General features: G+C 61.8%; 3 protein-coding genes across 6 annotated transcripts; all 3 read left to right on the top strand.

The window, feature by feature from the left end:
• Positions 1-219: 219 nt before the first annotated feature.
• LOC111138867 (CDC28 protein kinase regulatory subunit 1B) lies at positions 220-3,040 on the top strand. The gene is made up of 3 exons (XM_022490800.1): positions 220-369; positions 1,815-1,942; positions 2,526-3,040. The coding sequence occupies exons 1-3, from the start codon at positions 311-313 to the stop codon at positions 2,576-2,578; spliced, it is 240 nt and encodes a 79-aa protein (XP_022346508.1). The 5' UTR covers positions 220-310; the 3' UTR covers positions 2,579-3,040.
• A 2,595-nt stretch (positions 3,041-5,635) lies between these two features.
• On the top strand, positions 5,636-11,038 carry LOC111139002 (flavin adenine dinucleotide synthetase 1). 3 transcript variants are annotated; one of them, XM_022491074.1, is made up of 7 exons: positions 5,636-6,231; positions 7,634-8,378; positions 8,883-9,030; positions 9,491-9,589; positions 9,672-9,861; positions 10,639-10,712; positions 10,810-11,038. In XM_022491074.1, the coding sequence occupies exons 1-7, from the start codon at positions 6,151-6,153 to the stop codon at positions 10,943-10,945; spliced, it is 1,473 nt and encodes a 490-aa protein (XP_022346782.1). In that variant the 5' UTR covers positions 5,636-6,150; the 3' UTR covers positions 10,946-11,038. The 3 variants fall into 3 exon arrangements, 2 of the variants coding, with proteins under 2 accessions (XP_022346782.1, XP_022346784.1); XM_022491076.1 differs by having other exon boundaries at positions 10,639-10,719; positions 10,810-10,872; XR_002640066.1 differs by lacking the exon at positions 10,810-11,038 and having other exon boundaries at positions 9,672-10,433; positions 10,639-10,703.
• A 55-nt stretch (positions 11,039-11,093) lies between these two features.
• LOC111139003 (lens epithelial protein) lies at positions 11,094-11,923 on the top strand. Of its 2 annotated transcripts, none has more exons than XM_022491077.1 (2): positions 11,094-11,761; positions 11,859-11,923. In XM_022491077.1, exon 1 carries the CDS (start codon positions 11,538-11,540, stop codon positions 11,721-11,723), a length of 186 nt encoding a protein of 61 aa, XP_022346785.1. In that variant the 5' UTR covers positions 11,094-11,537; the 3' UTR covers positions 11,724-11,761; positions 11,859-11,923. The 2 variants fall into 2 exon arrangements, with proteins under 2 accessions (XP_022346785.1, XP_022346786.1); XM_022491078.1 differs by having other exon boundaries at positions 11,839-11,897.
• Positions 11,924-18,850: the final 6,927 nt, after the last annotated feature.

Below are 18,850 nucleotides of genomic sequence, written 5' to 3' on the forward strand. Positions count from 1 at the left end.
ACTTTCCCGAATCAGCCAATGGCAGCTCGAGAACGCGCACGGGGTCGCAATAGCCAATTAGAGGCGTAAGTTTTACCTACGTTGGTTCTTGACAAACGTTAGGCGTCCACTCCAATAAGGACTCGAGGAGAAGCTAATCTAAGCCAATCCGAGGCTGGAAGGTGGAGACGTCCCGCCTTAAACCAAAGGGACCAATAGGAAGCGCGGGCGGCGTGTTTGAAAGCGAGGCCAAAGTGGGTGGGAGCGCGTGCTGCTGGGAGTTGTTTGGAGGTTGGCGGCGCGGGCCTGAAGGTCCTCAGACGGAGCGATCATGTCGCACAAACAGATTTACTACTCGGACAAATACGACGACGAGGAGTTCGAGTACCGGTTAGTGCCGGCGCGGGGGACATAACGAGGTTGCGAACTTTGACAAGGGAGGGCAAGAGGAGTTACTCACCCGGGCCGAGGCGACAGGACCGGCGCATGCGCGAGAGACTCCCGGGACGCGGGCGGGGAGCTCAGAGCGCATGCGCGAGGGCCGGGCGGCGCGGCGGCGTGCGGACCCGGGGAGCTCCGAGTCGGCCCTGAGCTGGGGAGCGGGCGGAGGGGGCGTGGCTCTTGTGGGAAGCGGACCTCCCCCACCCCCACCCCGCGCTGACAGGGCTCTGGAGCGTTCTCGAGCGGCCCGGGGCATGTCGAACTTGGACTTGCGGAGCCTGCCGGGGAGGGGGTGCGGCGACGGCGCTGGAGGGCTCCTGGAGGGGGGGCGTGGGCGCGCAGCTGGCCGGGGAAGGGGCTGCGAGGTCCCCCGTCGGAGCCCGCAGAGTCGGAGCAGACCCTGCCGGGCTTCGGGGCGGCGGTGCGGCCGCGCGGGGGCCGGTGGCGCTTGCCGCAGGCTGGCGTCTGACCGCCGGGAGATCGCGAAGAGCGAGGGGCCGGCCCGAGTGCGTGGCGCTTCCCGCCGCTGCGGGGCTGGTGTCTGTGGGAACGTGCCGGGCTTGGGTTTCTTTTCCAGCCGAGTGCTGGGCTCGGGGCGCGCTGACCCTGCGGGGCTAGCTAGTCGGTGGGGCCTGGCGGTGCTGTCGCGGTTTAGGACCGGGGGAGGCCTTGGGGGTGGGTTTGTGCGGCCGATCCGACCGCGCGTGGAAGGCAGCCCGTGCCAGGGGCTGTCGGAGTGGAAGCTGCGGTCACGTATTGGGACTAGATTGGGGCCTTTGCAGAGCATCTCCGCCGCTGTTTTTGGCTACCCATCTGGTGTGTTTCCACGGAGCCTGAGGGAGTCTGGGTCAGCCCAGTTCGTGTCGGAGAATTTTTCGCCCGGAAAGGGGTCTTAGCCCTGGTTAGGAGAACTTGGGAAGACGTCTCATGGCGGCTCTCGTCAAAGCAGGGAAACGAGATCAGGGGTAACCGTGGAGGGGAGGACATGGCCATTTCATGCTTAGTGGTGGGTCTTCACGCAGCTCTCCCCGAGGCTTTTCTTCCGCAAAACCAGCCCTTTTCAAAAACTACTTTTAGTTACTGGCTGTGTTTGCCCTGGGGCTGCCCTTATGTGTTCTAGAGTAAGCCGCAGCCTGAGCCCCAGGAAGGCAGGAAAACAGTGCCCCTTCCCGTGAGTTACTCATGAATGTGTGCTTCCTAACCTGCTCTGGTGAGAATTTACATAACTGGGCTTTATCTGTAGCTGCCTCCACCCCACAAAAAGTTGCATAAACTCCCTACGTCAGAAGCCTGTTTTTCCTTCCTGCCCTCTCTGCTTTGTGTGCAAGCTCTGGTCTAGCAGACGGCACCCAGTACTGATGTGACTCACCCCCCTTCCTATGCTTCTGTTGCAGGCACGTCATGTTGCCCAAGGACATCGCCAAGCTCGTCCCCAAGACCCATCTGATGTCTGAATCGGAATGGAGGAACCTTGGCGTGCAGCAGAGTCAGGGATGGGTCCATTACATGATCCACGAACCAGGTTGGTGCAGCGTCTGAGAGCAACCACGGAGGCTCCTTCCCTGGGGGAAGAGGGAATGATGAGATTGTATAACCCAGACAAGTGGGGGGGGTGGCAAGGGTGCTTTATTGGTTCCTCACCCGCCATCTAGAAAAAGTGGAGTGACCAAAAATAAGAGGAGAGTATCTGGGAGGTTCAGAGACGACCTGTCCCTGAAAAACCTCCTTTCATCTCTAGTTCAGTCTGAGTGTACCCTTTTTTTCCTAAGGCCACGTAGATCCTGGTAGAGGTTATGGTCCCTGCATCATTCTCCATCAGAAAGTGAATTTTTGGATGTGTTCCAAGTAAGCCAAGAAAGGTATATTTCTTGATAAGACACCAGACCCCAAGCAGCTGGGCAGAACTAAAAAAGGCCTGCAGGGCTGTACCAGCAGCAGAGGCGCTGACCGCTAACCGCTCTGGGCTCGGCTGATAGCCCGGCGTGCGGGGCTGTGTCTGAGGCCGACGCTTACATCTGCGTTTAGTCGGAAAGGTCTGAGTGGGTGACCTCTGGGAAGTGCAGAGATCGGTGCGAGCGCGTCCCTTGGATTCCCCCCTCTTTCAGAACCTCACATCTTGTTGTTCCGACGGCCGCTGCCCAAGAAGCCGAAGAAATGAAGCCAGCGGCGCTTCAGCCTCGCGCTTCACGCAGCTGCCTCGCTCGCTGACATCTTCCCGACAGCATCATTGTGTTGCCTTCTTGTTTCTCACTTTGGTATTTAAAGGACGTTCAGGTCACTGTTGGAATGTGCTGCTGCCCGCTTTGCTGGAGCAGAGCCGACAGCACCACGGCCCGGCCAGGGGAGCAAGTGGTCTTCCGCTGCGGCCTCCGCTGAGCGTTACCCCAGAAACCATGCTGAGCTGTGCACCCGGCGGCACACATGTGGTGGACAGAGGCAGCGTCCGAGGGTGAGGCCGTGGCTGCCACAGGGATTGTGTAAACTTACTGTTTGGTTTTGTTTCCTGCCAGGTGTTGTATGATGGTGGTTTGTTTCAATGTATTGGAAACTTTTTATTTTATTCAAGAAATCTGTTCCATGTTAAAAGGCCTTGATTAAAGAGGAAGTTTTTATAATCTAATTTTTTAGTTGTGAAGGTTTTCTATTCTCTCAGGGTGAGCAGTGCACTCAGTACCGTGTTTCTGATTATATTCCCTTCGGTTGGATAATGCAGTTCAGCTCTTTGCTGATAATGAGGTTTATTTCAACATTCAGGTAACTGGTTTGTAATCTAGTCTAAGCAGACTTTCTGTCAAGCTTCTGAAATGTGCGGCTCTGTTAGCCTTCGGTAGAGGTTACAGAGAGACGCCATCTCCTCAAAACAAGTCAACTTTCCTACGGTCAGGGATGCTGCCTTTATCGAAGTCCTGGTACTTGACGGGCACAAGAGGGTCAAGGGAGGAGGGTGTAAGCCAGAGGGTGCACCTGTGCTCCACTTCCTGCCCAGCCCAAGGCTCGGGCCTACCTGTGGCCTATTACCTGCTGCGGATGTGGGGGTGGGGTAGCCCCGGCTGTTCACTGTGGCTAGTACTGATGCCTAAGTCCTTACTTAGTGCCTTACTTGGTCTGGGGTGTGGCCTGGATGTGGGGATTTCCAAGCATTTTTATGCAGATAGTTGGAGAATTAACCTTTGAGAAAACAGGTATAAGCTGTAGTTGTTCTAGAAAACATGTCTCCCAGGGGTACCAGGCTGGCTCAGTCCGTGGAGCGGGCAGAGTGGATCTCAGGGTTGCAGAGTTGCTGCCTCATGTCAGGTGGAGAGACTAACAGTAGTACTAATCAAGGAAGTGAATCTTCTCCCTGTCTTAGTTCAGTTGTGTTTCTGGAACCAGCAGCATAGGCCACACTGGGTAGAGATGCAAACTACTGGGCTCCACCCCGACCTTCTGAATCAGGAGCTCTGAGGGCTGGGCCGGGCAGCGTTTGCACCAGCTTTCCGGGTGACTCTGGTGATCACTCAGGCCTGAGAACCCACTGCTAAGGAATTGGACCAGAGCTTTTTTGTGGGAGAGGTGGTCAAATGTTACCGGCACTACTAGTAAAGATAATGGGTCGTGTGACATACCATTAGCCGAGTGGGACTTCTGTTTTGCCTTTAAAAAAATTTTTTTCAGGGATACCCTGATGGCTCAGTCAATCCCAGGACTCTGAGATCATGACCTTCAGCTCAGGTCATGATCTCAGAGTCCTAGGAATCAGTCCCGCGTCGCCTCGGCTCCCTACCCAGCAGGGAGCCTGCTTCTCCCTCTCACACTCCCTCTGTGCTCTCTCTCTCAAATAAATAAATAAATAATGAGGAAAAAATTAAAGGGGCACCTGGGTGGCTCGGTTGGGCATCTGCCTTCGGCTCAGATCGTCATCTCAGGGTGCTGGAATGGAGTCCCCCATCAGGGTCACCACACACACAGGGCTTATTGCTTGAGAAAGAATGGTCTAGAAGCCAGGCTCTTCCTCTCACTTTAGTGTTTTGTGGTTGCTGTGTGGCACTCCTAACTTTTCTTAGCCTGTGGCCCATCTGTAAAATGGGGATTGAATGTCTTGGGCCTTAGAGTAAAATGAGGGTGGGCATGGTTCAGCTGTTCTCCAAGTGATGAGTGAACTCAGAGGCCTTACTGCAGAGAGCCGTCTAGGGACCGGGAGCATTGGCACGACCGTAGAGCTTGCTAAATGCAGATCCCAGGCTCCCACCCCAAACCTCCTGGATGGGAGAGACTAAACCAGCCTATTAAGGTCCCCAGTGGGAGCACCTGGCCTTCTCAGTCAGTAGAGCGAGCGACTCTGGGTAGTGAGCTCAGAATGCGCCTTGGGCAGATAGATACTCCTTAAAATAAAACAATTTTTTAAAAGGTCCCAGATCAAACATTAAAATTTAAGAAACACTTTTAGACCAAAGGCAACTGAAATGAAGATAAACTGGGATGACATGAGAATCCGAGGCGGACACACAGCACGGCCTAGTCGGCTGCCCTCAGTGGTACCTGCGAAACCAGTAATCGGGCAACGGTGACGTTAAACTGAGCACTCTCGGCGGGGCGGGGGGGGGTGTCTTATCAACAGGTGAAGCACAAGCTTAGGGCTTTATCGTTTATAACGGAGGTGAGTGAAAACTCCCCTCCAAGATTCTCCTACCCCAGGCAGTGCTGACACCTGGTGTCCCGCAGCCGGCCTGCGCTACTTTACACAACCCCTCCGGCGGCAGCCCCCGCGCCTGGAGTTAGGCAGTGCCGACAGCACGTGCAACGAGAACTGGAAAGCAGGACAGAAGCGACAGGCACGCCTCCTTCACCTGCCTCCGCGGAGAGCGCACCCCAAGTCCTTGGAGCACCGCCCACCACCGCCCCTTCCGCGTCCGGGGCTCGCCCCCGCGCCCGCGGCCCCGCCCCCGCAGTTCCGGGGGCGTGGCCACGCGCTTGTCACCAATGACAACCCGGCGCTCCTCCCCCCCCCCCCCCCCGCTAAGGCGGGCGAGCGACAGCCAGCTGCACCAATGGGCCCTTGGAACTCGTGTGAGCGACAGCCGAGTGGCCAACTGCTGTGAGCAGGTGCGGGTGTGAGGCGGGACTGCGTGCGGCGGCCGCCCGGGACGTGCGGGAGCAGAGGGCGCGAGCCGGGCAAGGGCCGGAGAGGCAGGTGGGGACGTGGGAGAGCGGGGCGGGCTGCGGCGAGGCGGGGGGACGGGACTGCAGGCGGGAGAGGGTGCGGGCGCGTGCGGGAGAGGCGCCTGAGCCCCGGGGCGAAGCGGGCTGGGGGCGTCTTAAGGGGTCGAGGCACTTGAAGGCACGGTGCCCCCCGAGAGGAGGTATTTGCAGGTGCAGGCGCCGAGCTCGGCGCGCAGACCTGTTCAAAGGGGTGGGTGCCGGGAGAGCAGGACGTTTTGAGACTAGAGCCAAGCCCAGAAGACATGTGAAGAGGCCCGGGCTTGGGTTTGAGAACCCGTTTCTTAGAGGCTGGGATAAAGGACTCTTACCCAGCGCCTGGCGAGGTCTTCCTCTGAGGAAGAACGGGCACTCCCGCTCTCCCCCGGTGTCCTCTCTGGCTCCTCCAGGTTCCCTTGACCCCAGACCCCCCTGTTTTCAGGCTATGGCCCCCAGTGCCCTGTAGACCTGGCGCGACTCCCGTGCTTTCGACCCCTTTGGGGGGCCTTGGGTGGCTTCTGGAGGGCCTTGCAGAGGGGCAGAGAAGGCAGGACCATGGCATCTAGGGCCTTTGACCCTCCCCCAGGGCGCAGCGTGACGGCGGGCATCATCATTGTTGGAGATGAGATCCTCAAGGTGTGTCTGGGACAGGAGAGGGGGGAGGGGGTGGCATCCTCCCATCCCTAAGCGCCTGCAGCCCTTCTGTTGAGGGGAGGCAGCCGGGGGAGGGGATGGGGTGAGTCCCCTTGCTGCAGTAGGGTCCTGGCGTGAGTCCAGCCTATTACAGGGAAAGTGACCCTCTGTTCTTTCAGTTACTCCGTTGAAAACTTGTAGCAAAGTCACTACAATTTGTCAAGGGGCTTATAGAGGTAGGAGGGACCTTACAGGAATGACAAGGAGTCCATCAGGTCAAGGAGGAATGGGTGCATGTGCTATCACGGAAGTTCTAGCCAACCTGTTGCGAATATGACCCAAGGCATTCAGCAGAGTGAGTAAGCAAAAAAGAAGGAGAGTCCTAGATGGGAGAAATCCTTTCTGAACAATCCAGAATTCTTTCGAGAGGTCATGGTAGGCATCAGGTTGGAATAGCAGCACTGACCCTGTTTTCTGAGGGTTTACTCGGGCCTGGCAGCATGCTGAATATATCACATAGACCGTCTTACTAATCCTTAGAACATTCTCACGAGGTTTGATACTTTTACTATAAATCTCAGTTAATAGATTACGAGACTGAGAAGCTTGCTGGAGGTAGCAGAGCTCGGAGTGGTAGAACTGGGATTCCAGCCCGATTCTCCCTTCCTCCAGGGTAACCCTTACCCACTAAGCCCCCTGCAGAGAAGTAGAAGGAGACGGGGCTGGGAAAGAATATGGGCTACACACCGGCGACACAGCGTCAAAAATTCTGCAAAGGAATTTGAACTTTATTCTGTATATGGTTGGAAACGACACATGGGTTTTGAGCCCAAGAGTGGTGCAACCCCAGTAGCATATTAGGAAGCTTAGTTAGGAGGCCCCGGGCAGTGCTATGACTGGAGGCTGGGAGCCTTGCCAGGGGGCTGTCACCACTGTCCAGATAAAAGGTGCCAAGGGCCTGTATGGGGGCAGTAGGGACACAGAAGAGAGCAGATGCAGATAGGGAGACATGGCAGTAGAGGCGACAGCGGAAGGGCCCGACTGGCTGTGGACAGTGTCTGGGGGTGCCACTGACCAAAGGGACAACCGCCAGGAATGTGGTGAGGATGCCTAGTGCGTCCATGGTGGACAAGGGGACTGAACTGTCAGGGCTGGTGAGGAATTGACCACAGACTCCATAAGCATAGATGAGGTCAAGGTGAAAGTACAGAGAAAGAGGCCCAGGGCAGTTCATGCTGTCCCTGACCCTTCAGATGGATTTCCTCACTTCGGTGCCCAGTCCAGGCTTTTTGGCGGCCCAAGGCAGTGTCCCCCAAGAGCACGGTGCCCCAGCATCAGGCAGACACGACCCTTTGCCCTTCATCCCCGTGGCATTGACTCTCATGGTCCCCGTCTCACCTCCCAGGGACACACTCAGGACACCAATACCTACTTTCTGTGCCGGACACTGCGCTCCCTGGGGGTCCAGGTGTGCCGAGTCTCTGTTGTTCCCGACGAGGTCGCCGCCATCGCGGCTGAGGTCACTTCTTTCTCCAGCCGCTTCACCCACGTCCTCACGGCAGGGGGCATCGGCCCCACTCATGACGACGTGACCTTCGAGGCAGTAGCGCAGGCCTTTGGGGACAAACTCAGGCCACACCCTGAGCTGGAAGCAGCCATCAGAGCCCTGGGAGGGAAGGGCTGGGCCAAGCTGTCTCTCGTGCCCTCCTCCGCCCGCCTGCATTACGGCACTGATCCCCGCACTGGCCGGCCCTTCGAGCTGCCGCTGGTCTCCGTCCGGAACGTCTACCTCTTCCCGGGCATTCCGGAGCTGCTGCGAAGGGTGCTGGAAGGGCTGAAGGGCCTGTTCCAGAACACTGCTGTGCAGTTTCACCTGCGGGAGCTCTATGTGGCCGCCGACGAGGCCTCGATCGCCCCCATCCTGGCCGAGGCCCAGGCCCACTTTGGGCGCAGGCTGGGCCTGGGCTCCTACCCTGACTGGGGCAGCAACTATTATCAAGTGAAGCTCACTCTGGACTCGGAGGAGGAAGGGCCCCTGGAGGAGGGCCTGGCCTACCTGACCGCCCGCCTGCCCCCGGGGTCGCTGGTCCCCTACGTGCCCGACGCCGTGCCGCAGGCCAGCGAGGCCGTGTACAGACTCGCCGAATCAGGTAGAGGCCTCCACGGGGAAGGGCGGCGCGCAGTGCGCTGGGCTGACTCCCTGGGCCTCGGGAACGTGGGGAGCTGTCGGGGGCTCCTGTGCACCGAGATGGCATGGGTGCCCTCCGGGGCCTGGGGCTGGGCAGCTCGCCGGCACAGTCGTATACCAGGCCCTTCTGGGCTAGTAGCGTGACAAGAAAGGTCCCCGGGTATGACATGGCGCTGACGAGGGGCCTCCGTCCGCGGCAGGGAGGTCAGCCCAGGAGGTGGTCGAGAGCAGACAATGTGGGAACTCAGGGAACAGAAGAAAACCGGGGGCCGTAGAGGGCAGACACCGAGGTGGGGCTGCAGGGCTGGCGGGCACACTCTGCAGGGCATGGGAGTCCGGACGGTACCCGACCCACTCTGGGAAGCCACAGAGACTTGAAGCAAGGGCGGCGTGCTCCCATCCCCCACCCCCGCCCTCCCACGGCCACGTGCATCTAGCTGATGGCTTCTCGTCTGTCTGCTCGTAGGGTCTTCTCTGGGGGAAAAGGTGGCAGGTGCCCTGCAGACCATCGAGACGGCCCTGGCTCGGTACGACCTCACCCGCCTCTGCGTGGGCTTCAACGGAGGCAAGGACTGCACCGCGCTCCTGCATCTCTTCCATGCCGCCGCGCAGAGGTGAGCTGACCCCGGGGTGTGAGGCCTCAGGGGGCCCGTCTGCCCTCCTGTCCAGCTCCCTGCGTGAGGCCCAAGAAAGCCAGAAGGGAAGGGGTGGCCGGCAGGTGGGGTATGGGAGGGAGGTGGCCCTGGTGGCCTCCAGTTCTGTTCCCCACCGCTTACTGAGCATCTGACATGGTGTGCCCGGGGCATGGACCTGAAGGTCATCATCCTGCACCGGGACACAGGGAGGTCACAGTCTTGTTGGGGAGGTGGCAGTTACTCACCTGACATAGGGCTGCGTGCTCCAGATCTGAGAAGGGAGAGATCAGAAGGGGCTTCCCAGAGGAAGTGATTCTGGTGGATAGGAAGGACCAGAAGAGCCGCGAATGGGAGGTTGTCCGTCCAGGGAGAACGGTGCGAGTCCTCTGAGAGCCTTTCCCGGCCTGCCCGGCAAGCCTATGCTTTGTCCCCTACCCAGGAAACGCCCCGACACTCAGGAACCCCTCCAGATCCTGTATATCCGCAGCATCTCCCCTTTCCCCGAGCTCGAGCAGTTCCTACAGGACACCATCAAGAGGTACTAGGTGCCCAGAGGCTGGGGCTCCGGTGGGGGGGCTCAGCAGTGCCCACTTCTGACCACAGACCCCTTCCTTCCCCAGGTACAATCTACGGGTCTTGGAGGCTGAGGGAGACATGAAGCAGGCCCTGAGCGAGCTGCGGACACAGCACCCCCAGCTGGAGGCTGTGCTGATGGGCACCCGCCGTACGGACCCCTACTCCTGCAGCCTCTGCCCTTTCAGCCCCACCGACCCTGGCTGGCCGGCCTTCATGCGCATCAACCCGCTGCTGGTAACGGGGTAGAGGCTGTGGGGCCTCCAGTCTCCCCATCCCTATTCCCCGTGGGGGAGCGGTTGGAGCCTGGGGCTCAGATGTAGAAACACCCGCCCGAGGGAGGCTGTGCCGTCGGGTCCTCGGGCCTGAGCGCTGCCCACTGCACCCTGAGAGCAGGCGCGTGCTCTCTCCCGCTAGGTCTGTGCTGCCCAGTGTGGGGGCCGCTGGCCACCCACTTACACTCAAGCTGCAGTTTCCTAAAATTAAATAACTACTAAAAATGGGGCTGGTGGGAGGAGCGGGCCCCTGAGTGGGGGCCGGCGAGCTCGGGGAGAGGGCCAAAAGGGCAGCTTAGCCGGCGCGTGCCCACCTGCGGGTGGATGGCGAGGGGAGAAAATAAAAAAAAAGAACTACTAAAACTAACAAAATGGGGGCTTTAAAAGGATGAACTCAGTGGCCTGCGGAAAGTCAAAGTTCAGTCCCTGATTTGCGCCAAGGTCATTTCAGGTGCCCCGTGTCAGAAGGCACAGCTGGGGCCCATTTCCACCCCTGCGCAGGCCGGCCTGCTCGCCGCGGGCTCACACAGACAGGTGCGTGGAGGGGCCAGGGCCGGGGGCAAGATGAAGGCTTCTCTGCCACAGCCAGTGGCCTACCTGTGTAGGTCGGTGAGCCGCACTAGAGAATCAGCTAGGGGCCCGCCCTCGGGGACCAAGAAGCAGCACCCTGGGCGGGCTCCTCCTGGGCGGCAAGGGGTAAGTGAGGGAGGGGACCCGTGACTCCGCTCTGACCTCCCAGGACTGGACCTACAGAGACATCTGGGACTTCCTCCGTCAGCTCTTTGTCCCCTACTGTATCCTGTACGACCGTGGGTAAGGGGTAAGGGGTTGCGGAGACAGTGGGTATGGGGAAGACGGGATGTGGGGGGAGGGCGAGCCACCCCCCACACTCACCTCCCTGCTCCCCCAGCTACACCTCACTGGGGGGCCGGGAGAACACGGTGCGGAACCCAGCCCTGAAGTACCTGAGCCCTGGAGGACAGCCGGCCTACCGCCCCGCCTACCTGCTGGAGAACGAGGATGAAGAGCGGAACTCCCGCACCTGACCTCGCACCTGATCTTGCCCGCCTGGCCCGGCCGCAGTAGGGAACGGAGGTGCCCTGGGGTGTCAGCTGTCAATAAACTATGTCTCTCCTGTCCCACCCGGGCTGTGTCTTCCTGCTCCAGGGGATGGGAGATGCCAGAGGGGACCCGGCAGCTCCCTGCAAGGGGGTGGCGCGCGTGTGCGTGTGTGTGTGCACGCGCGTGCAGACTGAAAAGGAGCTCTCGGCACAATTCCCAAGGCCTGCCTCAGCAGGAGCCCCCCAGACGGCAGGAGCCTGGAGTTGTGCCGGGCACTGGGGGAAGAGGTAACGCCGCAGGCTTGGCCCCAAGGTCTGGAGACCTGGGCTGGAAGCTGAGCAGGCCTGGCTGTGGAGGGGAGGATGGAGGCTGGGGTGGCCGGGCTCTCCCTCCCTCTCCCAACCCCAGCCTCCATCCCTGTCCACAGAGGCTGACTCAGCCCGTTCTTGGGCCAGAAGCTTCCCTGTGCTAGACCCTGGGGGCCTTTGTCCGTAGTCATGAGGCCTGAGGGGGTGGGGACACTGCTGATAAAAGGCCCCAGAGGCGGCTCCCACACGCCCCAAAGCTGCTGCCCTCATGCAGCCCCTGGTGCAGCCGCTAGCCCAGGCCCTGCCCTTCTCCTTCCGGAGGGCCCTGCGAGACACTGGGCTCCGGGTACCCGTCATGAAGGTGGGCACGGGATGGGAGGGCCTGCAGCAGACCCTGAAGGAGGTTGCCTACATTCTCCTGTGTTGCTGGTGCATCAAGGAGCTGCTGGACTGACGATGGCCAGGGAGGGCCCCGACCTCGGCTCAGCGCAGGTGGGCAGGGTGGGTAGGGTAGGGCAGGGCAAACAGGAAGCACGGCCGCTGCTTCAGGGCCAGAGCCTGCCTCTCAGCCTCCTGTTCTCTGCTCTAGCACCCAGCCCAGCCCCCATCGAGACCCCTGGGGCCCGCCACGCTCCACCACGGAGGGGCCGCAGACACTGTGGGAAGTGTGGATCTTGCTTCCGGTGTGCCATCTGTTGGTCTGGCCTCTCGGGGCCTCCATTCCCAGCCCCCACCTCGGGTGGACCTCCGGAGCCCAGGAGCTCGGCCTGCTGGCCGGGACCCCAGGAAGACCGCCGCAGGAGCTGGCATTTCTCCAAGCCTGGCACAGTGAGCCCCCAGCCCAGATGGTTGATTTCTCCATGCTCTCTTAGTGCCAGGAAGGGGCTGCCCCCATCTTGCTGCTTGAGAGTCACTGAGCTATGAATGTGTGTGCATGTACATAGGTGCATGTGTGTGTACATAAAATAAACGGGCCTTGGGGCCTAAAGTTCTAACTGTCTGAAAGGGATCAGAGAAACTCAGCCCTGGAGCGTCTCGGGGCTAGGGTAGACCAGGGAAGAAAAGGTTGTCCTGGACAGAACTGAGATTAAAAAAAAAAAAAAAAAAATAGCTGTTCTGACTCCCTGATGCCTGGGCTGGGAGGCTGGGGCGGGAACGGTCGGGTTCCTCCCCACCGGTGGATAGGGAGCGGTCCAGCCTGGGTGGGGTCTCCTTCTGGGAGACACTGTGCCTTAGACTGGAAACCTAAATAGAAGGGCTGGTCTGGTCAGGTCCCTGCCTCTGAAGATCTGGGGCAGAGCACGGGGCGGCTGCGGGTCCACAGCTCACAGAGGACGTCGGGCCCTGCTCCTCCAGCTCACACAGGCGGCTACGGTGAACCGCGCCTGTGCGGCCACCCAGGCTCCTGGGGCTTACCGCAGAGTGGGTACAAACGGCCAGAAGGAACAGAACTAACTCCACCTCCCCCTGGCAGCCAGTGACGCGTGCTTTCCCCCAAGTCCCGCAACTCCACCGTGGACAGCACCTTGCTCACGCTTGGTGGCAGGCCTGCTCTCAGCCCCCCACAACCTCAGAGCCAGCACGCCCCGGCCCCGCCCTCCCCTCCTGGGGCACAGGCCTAGAGATGGTTTACAGGACCTTCTGCTCACTCCCAGTGACCAGCCTTTCCGCTGACTTGCGAGTTCAGTCCTTGTTCTCTGGGCCTGTAGTGCCTCTTGTTGGGAAGGTAACAGAGACCCAGAGTAAGAAGTTGCACTGGTGGGACATGACCCTCCCTCCTGGTCCCCATCCGCCCCCGGCGCTCCTGCCGGGAGCCGGTCAGCTTTACCCGTCCCTTGGAGAGCATTCCAGAGATAGTCTGTGCACGAGCTGCATTTGCTCCACAAATGTCACCGAGCCCCCGCTCGACGCCGGGTGGGGGGCTTTAATATGGTGGTGATCCCAACAGGCCCCTGTGTACTCGGGGAGCTGCTGTTCTCGGGGGCAGACCCAGGAAATAATGACAAAAGAATAAGTGTAGTGGTGTTACTGGGGGATAGGTGCTCTGGAAAAGAGAAGTTGAGGTGGGGTGGGTGTGGGGCAGGTCGCAGAGGGCCACACAAGCCGGGTAAGAGAAAGCTGTCGTGGGGTCTTCACACTGGCTGCTGTGCCGGTGACGTGCCGGTGGCTCAGAGCAGTGGAGACAAGTGGCCGGCCTGAACGTGTATGCGTTCTTTTTCTTTTTTTTTTTTTAAGACTTTCCTTGGTTTCAAATAATCTCTCCACCCAACACAGGGCTCTATCTCACACCCCTGAGATCACCACCTGAGCCAAAACCAAGAGTTGGACTCAACCAAGTGTACCACCCAGGCGTGCCTCAAGATGATTTTTTTTTTAATTTTATTTATTATTTGACAGAGAGAGAGATCACAAGTAGGCAGAGAGGCAGGCAGAGAGAGGAGGAAGCAGGCTCCCCGCCGAGCAGAGAGCCCGACGAGGGGCTCGATCCCAGGACCCTGAGACCATGACCTGAGCCGAAGGCAGAGGCTTTAACCCCCTGAACCACCCAGGCACCCCCTCAAGATGATTTTTTATCCCAGCAGCGGGCAACCCTCTCTAGGCACTAGGCACCCACATGATGAGCTCAGTGCTCTTGCCAGGCCCCTCTGACCCCAACTGCACCCCAGGGCACAGCAGAGGGAAGGGAGAAGTTCCTGAATCCAACCATAGAAAGGCTGGTGGCAGAGGAGGACACAGAAGTCACCTTCCCGCAGGAGTGTGGGGCTCCCAGGACCCCCCACAATAGCCAACACCTGCTTGGTCAGCCCCTCCCCTGACTCAAGCTCTGGCCTTCTGCCTCCCTTTCCTTTCTTGGGCCCTGCTCCCACCCAGCTGGGACGGTGCACGGAGGTGGACCCTGGAGTCTGAGAGCTCTGAGCTCCAGCGCCTTTGCCAGGGAAGGGGGTGTCTGGCAAAGACCCCCAGGGGAAGTGGTGGATGGAGGATGGGAGGGCCCCAGAAGTGAAAAGAGGGATCTGCGGTGGCCCGAGGCCAGTGTCAGCTATCCAGAGAGCCCTGACGATGGAGAGGCGGAGGAGAGGGATGGGGAGAACAAGGAAAAGCTTGCATATACTCGGAGAGCACACTGCTCACACTCCAAGTGTGCGGAGACTGACACAAGTCCACCTGAGAAGCAGACAGGGCGAGGGCAGTCCTCCCACACTAACTGGAAGGAAATGGGCCCAGAGAGGTGGGACGCGTCCCGTGCAAGGTCACGCCCATGGCGCTGCAGTGGGTAGTCAACCGTTGAACCGTATTTTCTCATCTCAGCTTCAGGGCTTCTCTGGACCAGCCAGCCCCCCTGTTTTGAAATAGTACTGGGGGAGGGGTGGGCAGGCCAAGGTGCGGAGAGGACCAGAACCCACCCCCCAGCTGCACCCCCTGCCGTTCCCACTCCCACCCCCACTCTAAGCAGCTCTTGTTCTTGCTTTCCGAGGGCTCCTCTGGGGGTCCCAGCTATGCCTTTTCTGCCTAAACACACAGGCCAGGACATGGTTCCCTGGTCTACGCCTCCCCCCTCCTCTCCAAGGGAAAGAGATGCAGGAGCTTCCCCACAGCTTCCTCGGCCCGGCTGGAGGAGGCTCAGGTGTTCGAACTACGTCATGGGGCCGCAGAAGCGGGGAGTGGAGGGCCGAGGGGGACGATGAGGGACATCTTATTTACCCCGAGTGCCCAGGGGCTCTCCGGTGGCCACAAGGGGTAGGGGAATGGACGGTAGAGCCGGGAAAGAGCCTCCGCGGAGCTGTTAGGGACCCCACAGGCCACAGCCCTGGGAGGAGCAGCCTGACACCCAGGACTCCTAGCAGATTAGTGGGATATAAGACCCCAATGGTGTGCGAAGGGCAGGTGGAGGCTCGGGGTCCCGGAGAAGGGGTCTGGGAGCCTCGCGGAGCACAGCGGACTATTCCGATAATGATCTCCGATGGGGCCCGTGTCTTCAGGAACACTCAGAAGCGGACGGGAGGAGGGCGGCGGCCGTGGTCCCCGCCGCGGCGGAGCGCAGACCCCCAAGGGCACAGGCTCTTCCTCGCGTTCCTGTTCGCGTCTCGTTTGCACCGCAGCCTCTCCTCTCCGAAAGGCCCCGGCCCCCCTCTCGGGCGCTCCCCGCCGAGCACCTGCTCCGGTCCTGGCCAGCCTCGGAGGCGTGCCCGCTCGTCCCGCCACGCTGGGGTCCCCCGGCCGCCGCCCCCGGTCCCTTCCGTCCCCGCCGTCCCTCCCGGGAGCCCAACACCCGCGCCTCCTGCTGGCTGCCGGGAGGGCAGAGGGGTTCCGCGCCGCCTTCCCTGGGACGTGGAGTTTTGGAAAATGTTCCCCGAGCTTCGTGAGGCTAAATTTATCTCCCCCCGCCGTGGGGGGCGCAGAGATCCCGGGGACGATTAGCTCCGAGGCGCAGCCGGCTCCTGCGCGGGGGCCCGGAGGAGGCGCCGAGTTATAAATAGTGCGCCCGCAGGTGTGGGGGGAGTCGGCGGGAGGGGCAACCCTGGCAGCCACGGCCCCTTCAGGTGGGTTGGGCGGTCGCAGTGGGGGCGCCGGGCGGGGTGGGGGGGGTGCTGCGGTCTGAGCGCCCCCAGCGGTTTCCTGGGCGGCGGGTTTTTCGAGGGAAGCGGAGGCAGCCGAGGCAAGGGGGGAGCGGGGAAGAGGAGGGCGCCCAGGGCAGGCAGGCTGACGCTCCGCTTCCAGCTCAGCGGCACCCCCCCCACCCTCCAAGACAGACCCCCAGACCCACTCACTCAGGACCCCGCCCAGACAGAACCTCGCCTTTCTTCCGCCAGAAGCCCTCTCCCTCCAGGCTCTGCAAGCCGCTAACTTGTGCAGCTGCCCCAGAGCACACGTGGCCCGGCCAGTCCCTGCACCTGGCTGTCCCGCAGAGTCGCTGTCCCCGGCCCCAGCACACCCCCCTAGGAAGTACTAACTCCCAGCCCGGGCTTTCATCCTCCGCCCTGGTCAGGCCCATATAGTCCCATATCACTCCCCCGGTATCTACCCACCTCCCGCCACTTTCCCCCTTTCCAAAGTGAGGTCCAGCTGGTCTCCCGAGACTTATGTCTGAACCTGCGGGTCTGGGTTGCCCCGCTCTCCCCAGGAGGCCCCCGCAGGCTCCACACCTGCCCTCCAGACCCCAGTGCCAGTCCGGGCCTGGTGGCCAGGCAGGGTTGGCAGCGGGCCCCTGGGGCCTGGCCCGGGCTTGGTGGGAGGGGGCACAGGCCCCAGGCAGGGTTTCCCAGCCCGCAGGCTGTGGTTTGGCGCGGTAAGGGCCAGGAGCTGCGGGGACGCGGGAACTTCAGGTCAGGTCCCCTCTCCGCTTCTGAGCCAGGAAGGGATCTTTATGGACCAGAAGAGAAACCTGGGTAGTGGGGGGGGGGGGGGGTTGTCCCTGAGAAACAAACTGGAGGTTCCAGAACTGTCCAGAGAGTGGAGAATGGCACTCCCGTTGCCTGCAGGTCCAGACTGGGTCCAGCCAAGAGTCCGGAGGCGACCCTGAGAGGGGGGCCGCGGCGGGCCCGAGGCACCGGGCGCCTTTCATTTCTCTGGACCTGGGGACTGGTGCCAAGGCGCCCGCCCTCAGACGGCCTGCGGAGGCCCAGGCTCTGCCCTCCCCGAGCCGCCTTCCCGCCCTCCTTCCCCGGGCCATCACGACCCCCCACTACGAAGCAGCCCCCTTTCCGGTTCACGTGCGCGTCGGGCCCTGCCGTCAAGCCCCTGGCACGACTCTTCCCCCGCGCGACCCCGACGGCTGAAGAAAGGAGGGGAAAGCCCCGGCCTGCCGCCGCCCCCCTCCCCCGTGGCGCTCCCGGCCCTCACCGACCAGACTCTGCCCCGCGGGGCCGAGAAGAAAACCCGGAGCCCTGACCCGCCGCGGGGCCCAAGGGGGACAGGGACGACAGGAAAACCCGGAGCGGATTCGGCGAGCGGGAGCGCCCCGGGCTTGCTGGTGCCCCCTCCCTCCTACAGCCCCTCTAATTCTCCAGTGAGATAATGTCTGAAGTGGGGGGCTGTTTGGCTTGGCCTTGGCCCTCAGGGGCGCCTCACACTTTCCGCCCCTGGCTGGGGCGCAGGGCAGCGGCTCCGAGGCTGAGTCACGGCCGGAGAGGGAGGGAGGGAGGGAGGGACCGGGACTCCGCCCCTCCCCCAGCGCGGGGATCCCGGGTCAGCCCGGGTGAGGGCCAGGGCCCCCCTGGCGCCGCCCACTGTGGTCCAACAGGTTGAGCTGGTGTCCCGCGGAGCCACCTGCTGGAAAGGGAAGGAGGCCCCCTGTGGAGGGGGCTGGGGAGGAGAAAGCGAGCCGGACCCGGTTCGGCCCGGCCGGCCTCGGGGTGCGGAACCTGGCCCGCGGTAGCCGGATTTGATTCCGTTTTACACCAGTGGGAGGGGCTCCCCGGGGTGCGCCGCGCGGCAGGCCCCGCTGGAGACGCCCCTCGCAGGGAACCTTCCTCCCTGGCGGGGGCACTGAAGCACGTATCCTGCCCCCCACCCCGGCCCCCCGGGCCCCCCGGGTCTCCGGCTGGATCCCTGGCCCGAGGTTCCCACCCTCGCGGAGACTCAGTTTCTACACTTAGGGCACAGGCGGGATGGAGGCGGGGTGCGGGAGCGAGAGCGCGCCTCCCCTCCTCTTCGCGGCCCCGGCCCCTCCCCTCCGACAATGCCAAGGCCGCAGCGGGCACCGGCCGGAGCGCAGAGGCTGCCTGCCCAGGGCGCCGTTTCCTCCCCGCGGGGCGCCGTCACGCGTGGGGAGGGACGCAGGGTGCCCGCAGCCTCCACTCCCCCGCTCCCTCAGCGTCGGGGTGGGGCGTAGGAGCCGGAGCTGACGGCCTGGTTGCTCCCCCTCCCCCTACCTCCCGGGGCACTGACCTGATTATAGCCCCTCACGGGACCCCCCCCTTCAATCCCTTAAGTCCCCGCCTCACCCCCACTTGGCCTATCCTTAACCTCTCATACCCTTCCCTCCCGAGGAGGTGACCGTACAAAGGCCCCGCATGGAGACCGAGAGCCCTTGATGGGGGCTCGGGCTCCCGGGCCACTGCGGACACTGCCCCCTCCCCCTTTCCCTCCTCCAGGTTTCAGGCCAGCCCCTCGGCTCCGCCCCCTCCCTGGCGGAACGCGAGGCAGGACCCGCTTGAGATGGGCGGGTGCGCAGGCCAATGGGCGGGCAGGGCGGTGGAGTGCAGGGGGCGGGGCGGAGCTGCCGCGGAGGGCTGGATGGGGGTTGGGGGCGGAGCCCGAGTTAAGGTGGACTGGGAGAGATAGGGGCTGGAGGAGAAAGAGGGAGAGGGAGGGGGAGAGGGACCGCGGCAGGTGGAGGGAGAAAGAGACCGAAGGAAAGAAGGAGGGAAAAAGAGGAGGGTGGGAAAGGCTCGGAGAGCAAAGTAAAAGCTTGCAGGAAGGGAGCGAAAAGGGAGGGAGGGAGCCATCTGCGCCCTGCAGGGACTGGCTGGACCGAGGGGTTGAAGTTTATATCCTTATTGGGCGGAGGGAGGGGGACCTGGGGGGGCGGGTGAAAAACCAGGAAGTGACAGAGGGTGTTGCTAAGGATTGGGGGGGGAG

The sequence above is a fragment of the Enhydra lutris genome, unplaced genomic scaffold, assembly GCF_002288905.1.
Source record: "Enhydra lutris kenyoni isolate GAN:26980312 unplaced genomic scaffold, ASM228890v2 scaffoldscaffold94, whole genome shotgun sequence".
Classification (NCBI taxonomy): domain Eukaryota; kingdom Metazoa; phylum Chordata; class Mammalia; order Carnivora; family Mustelidae; genus Enhydra; species Enhydra lutris.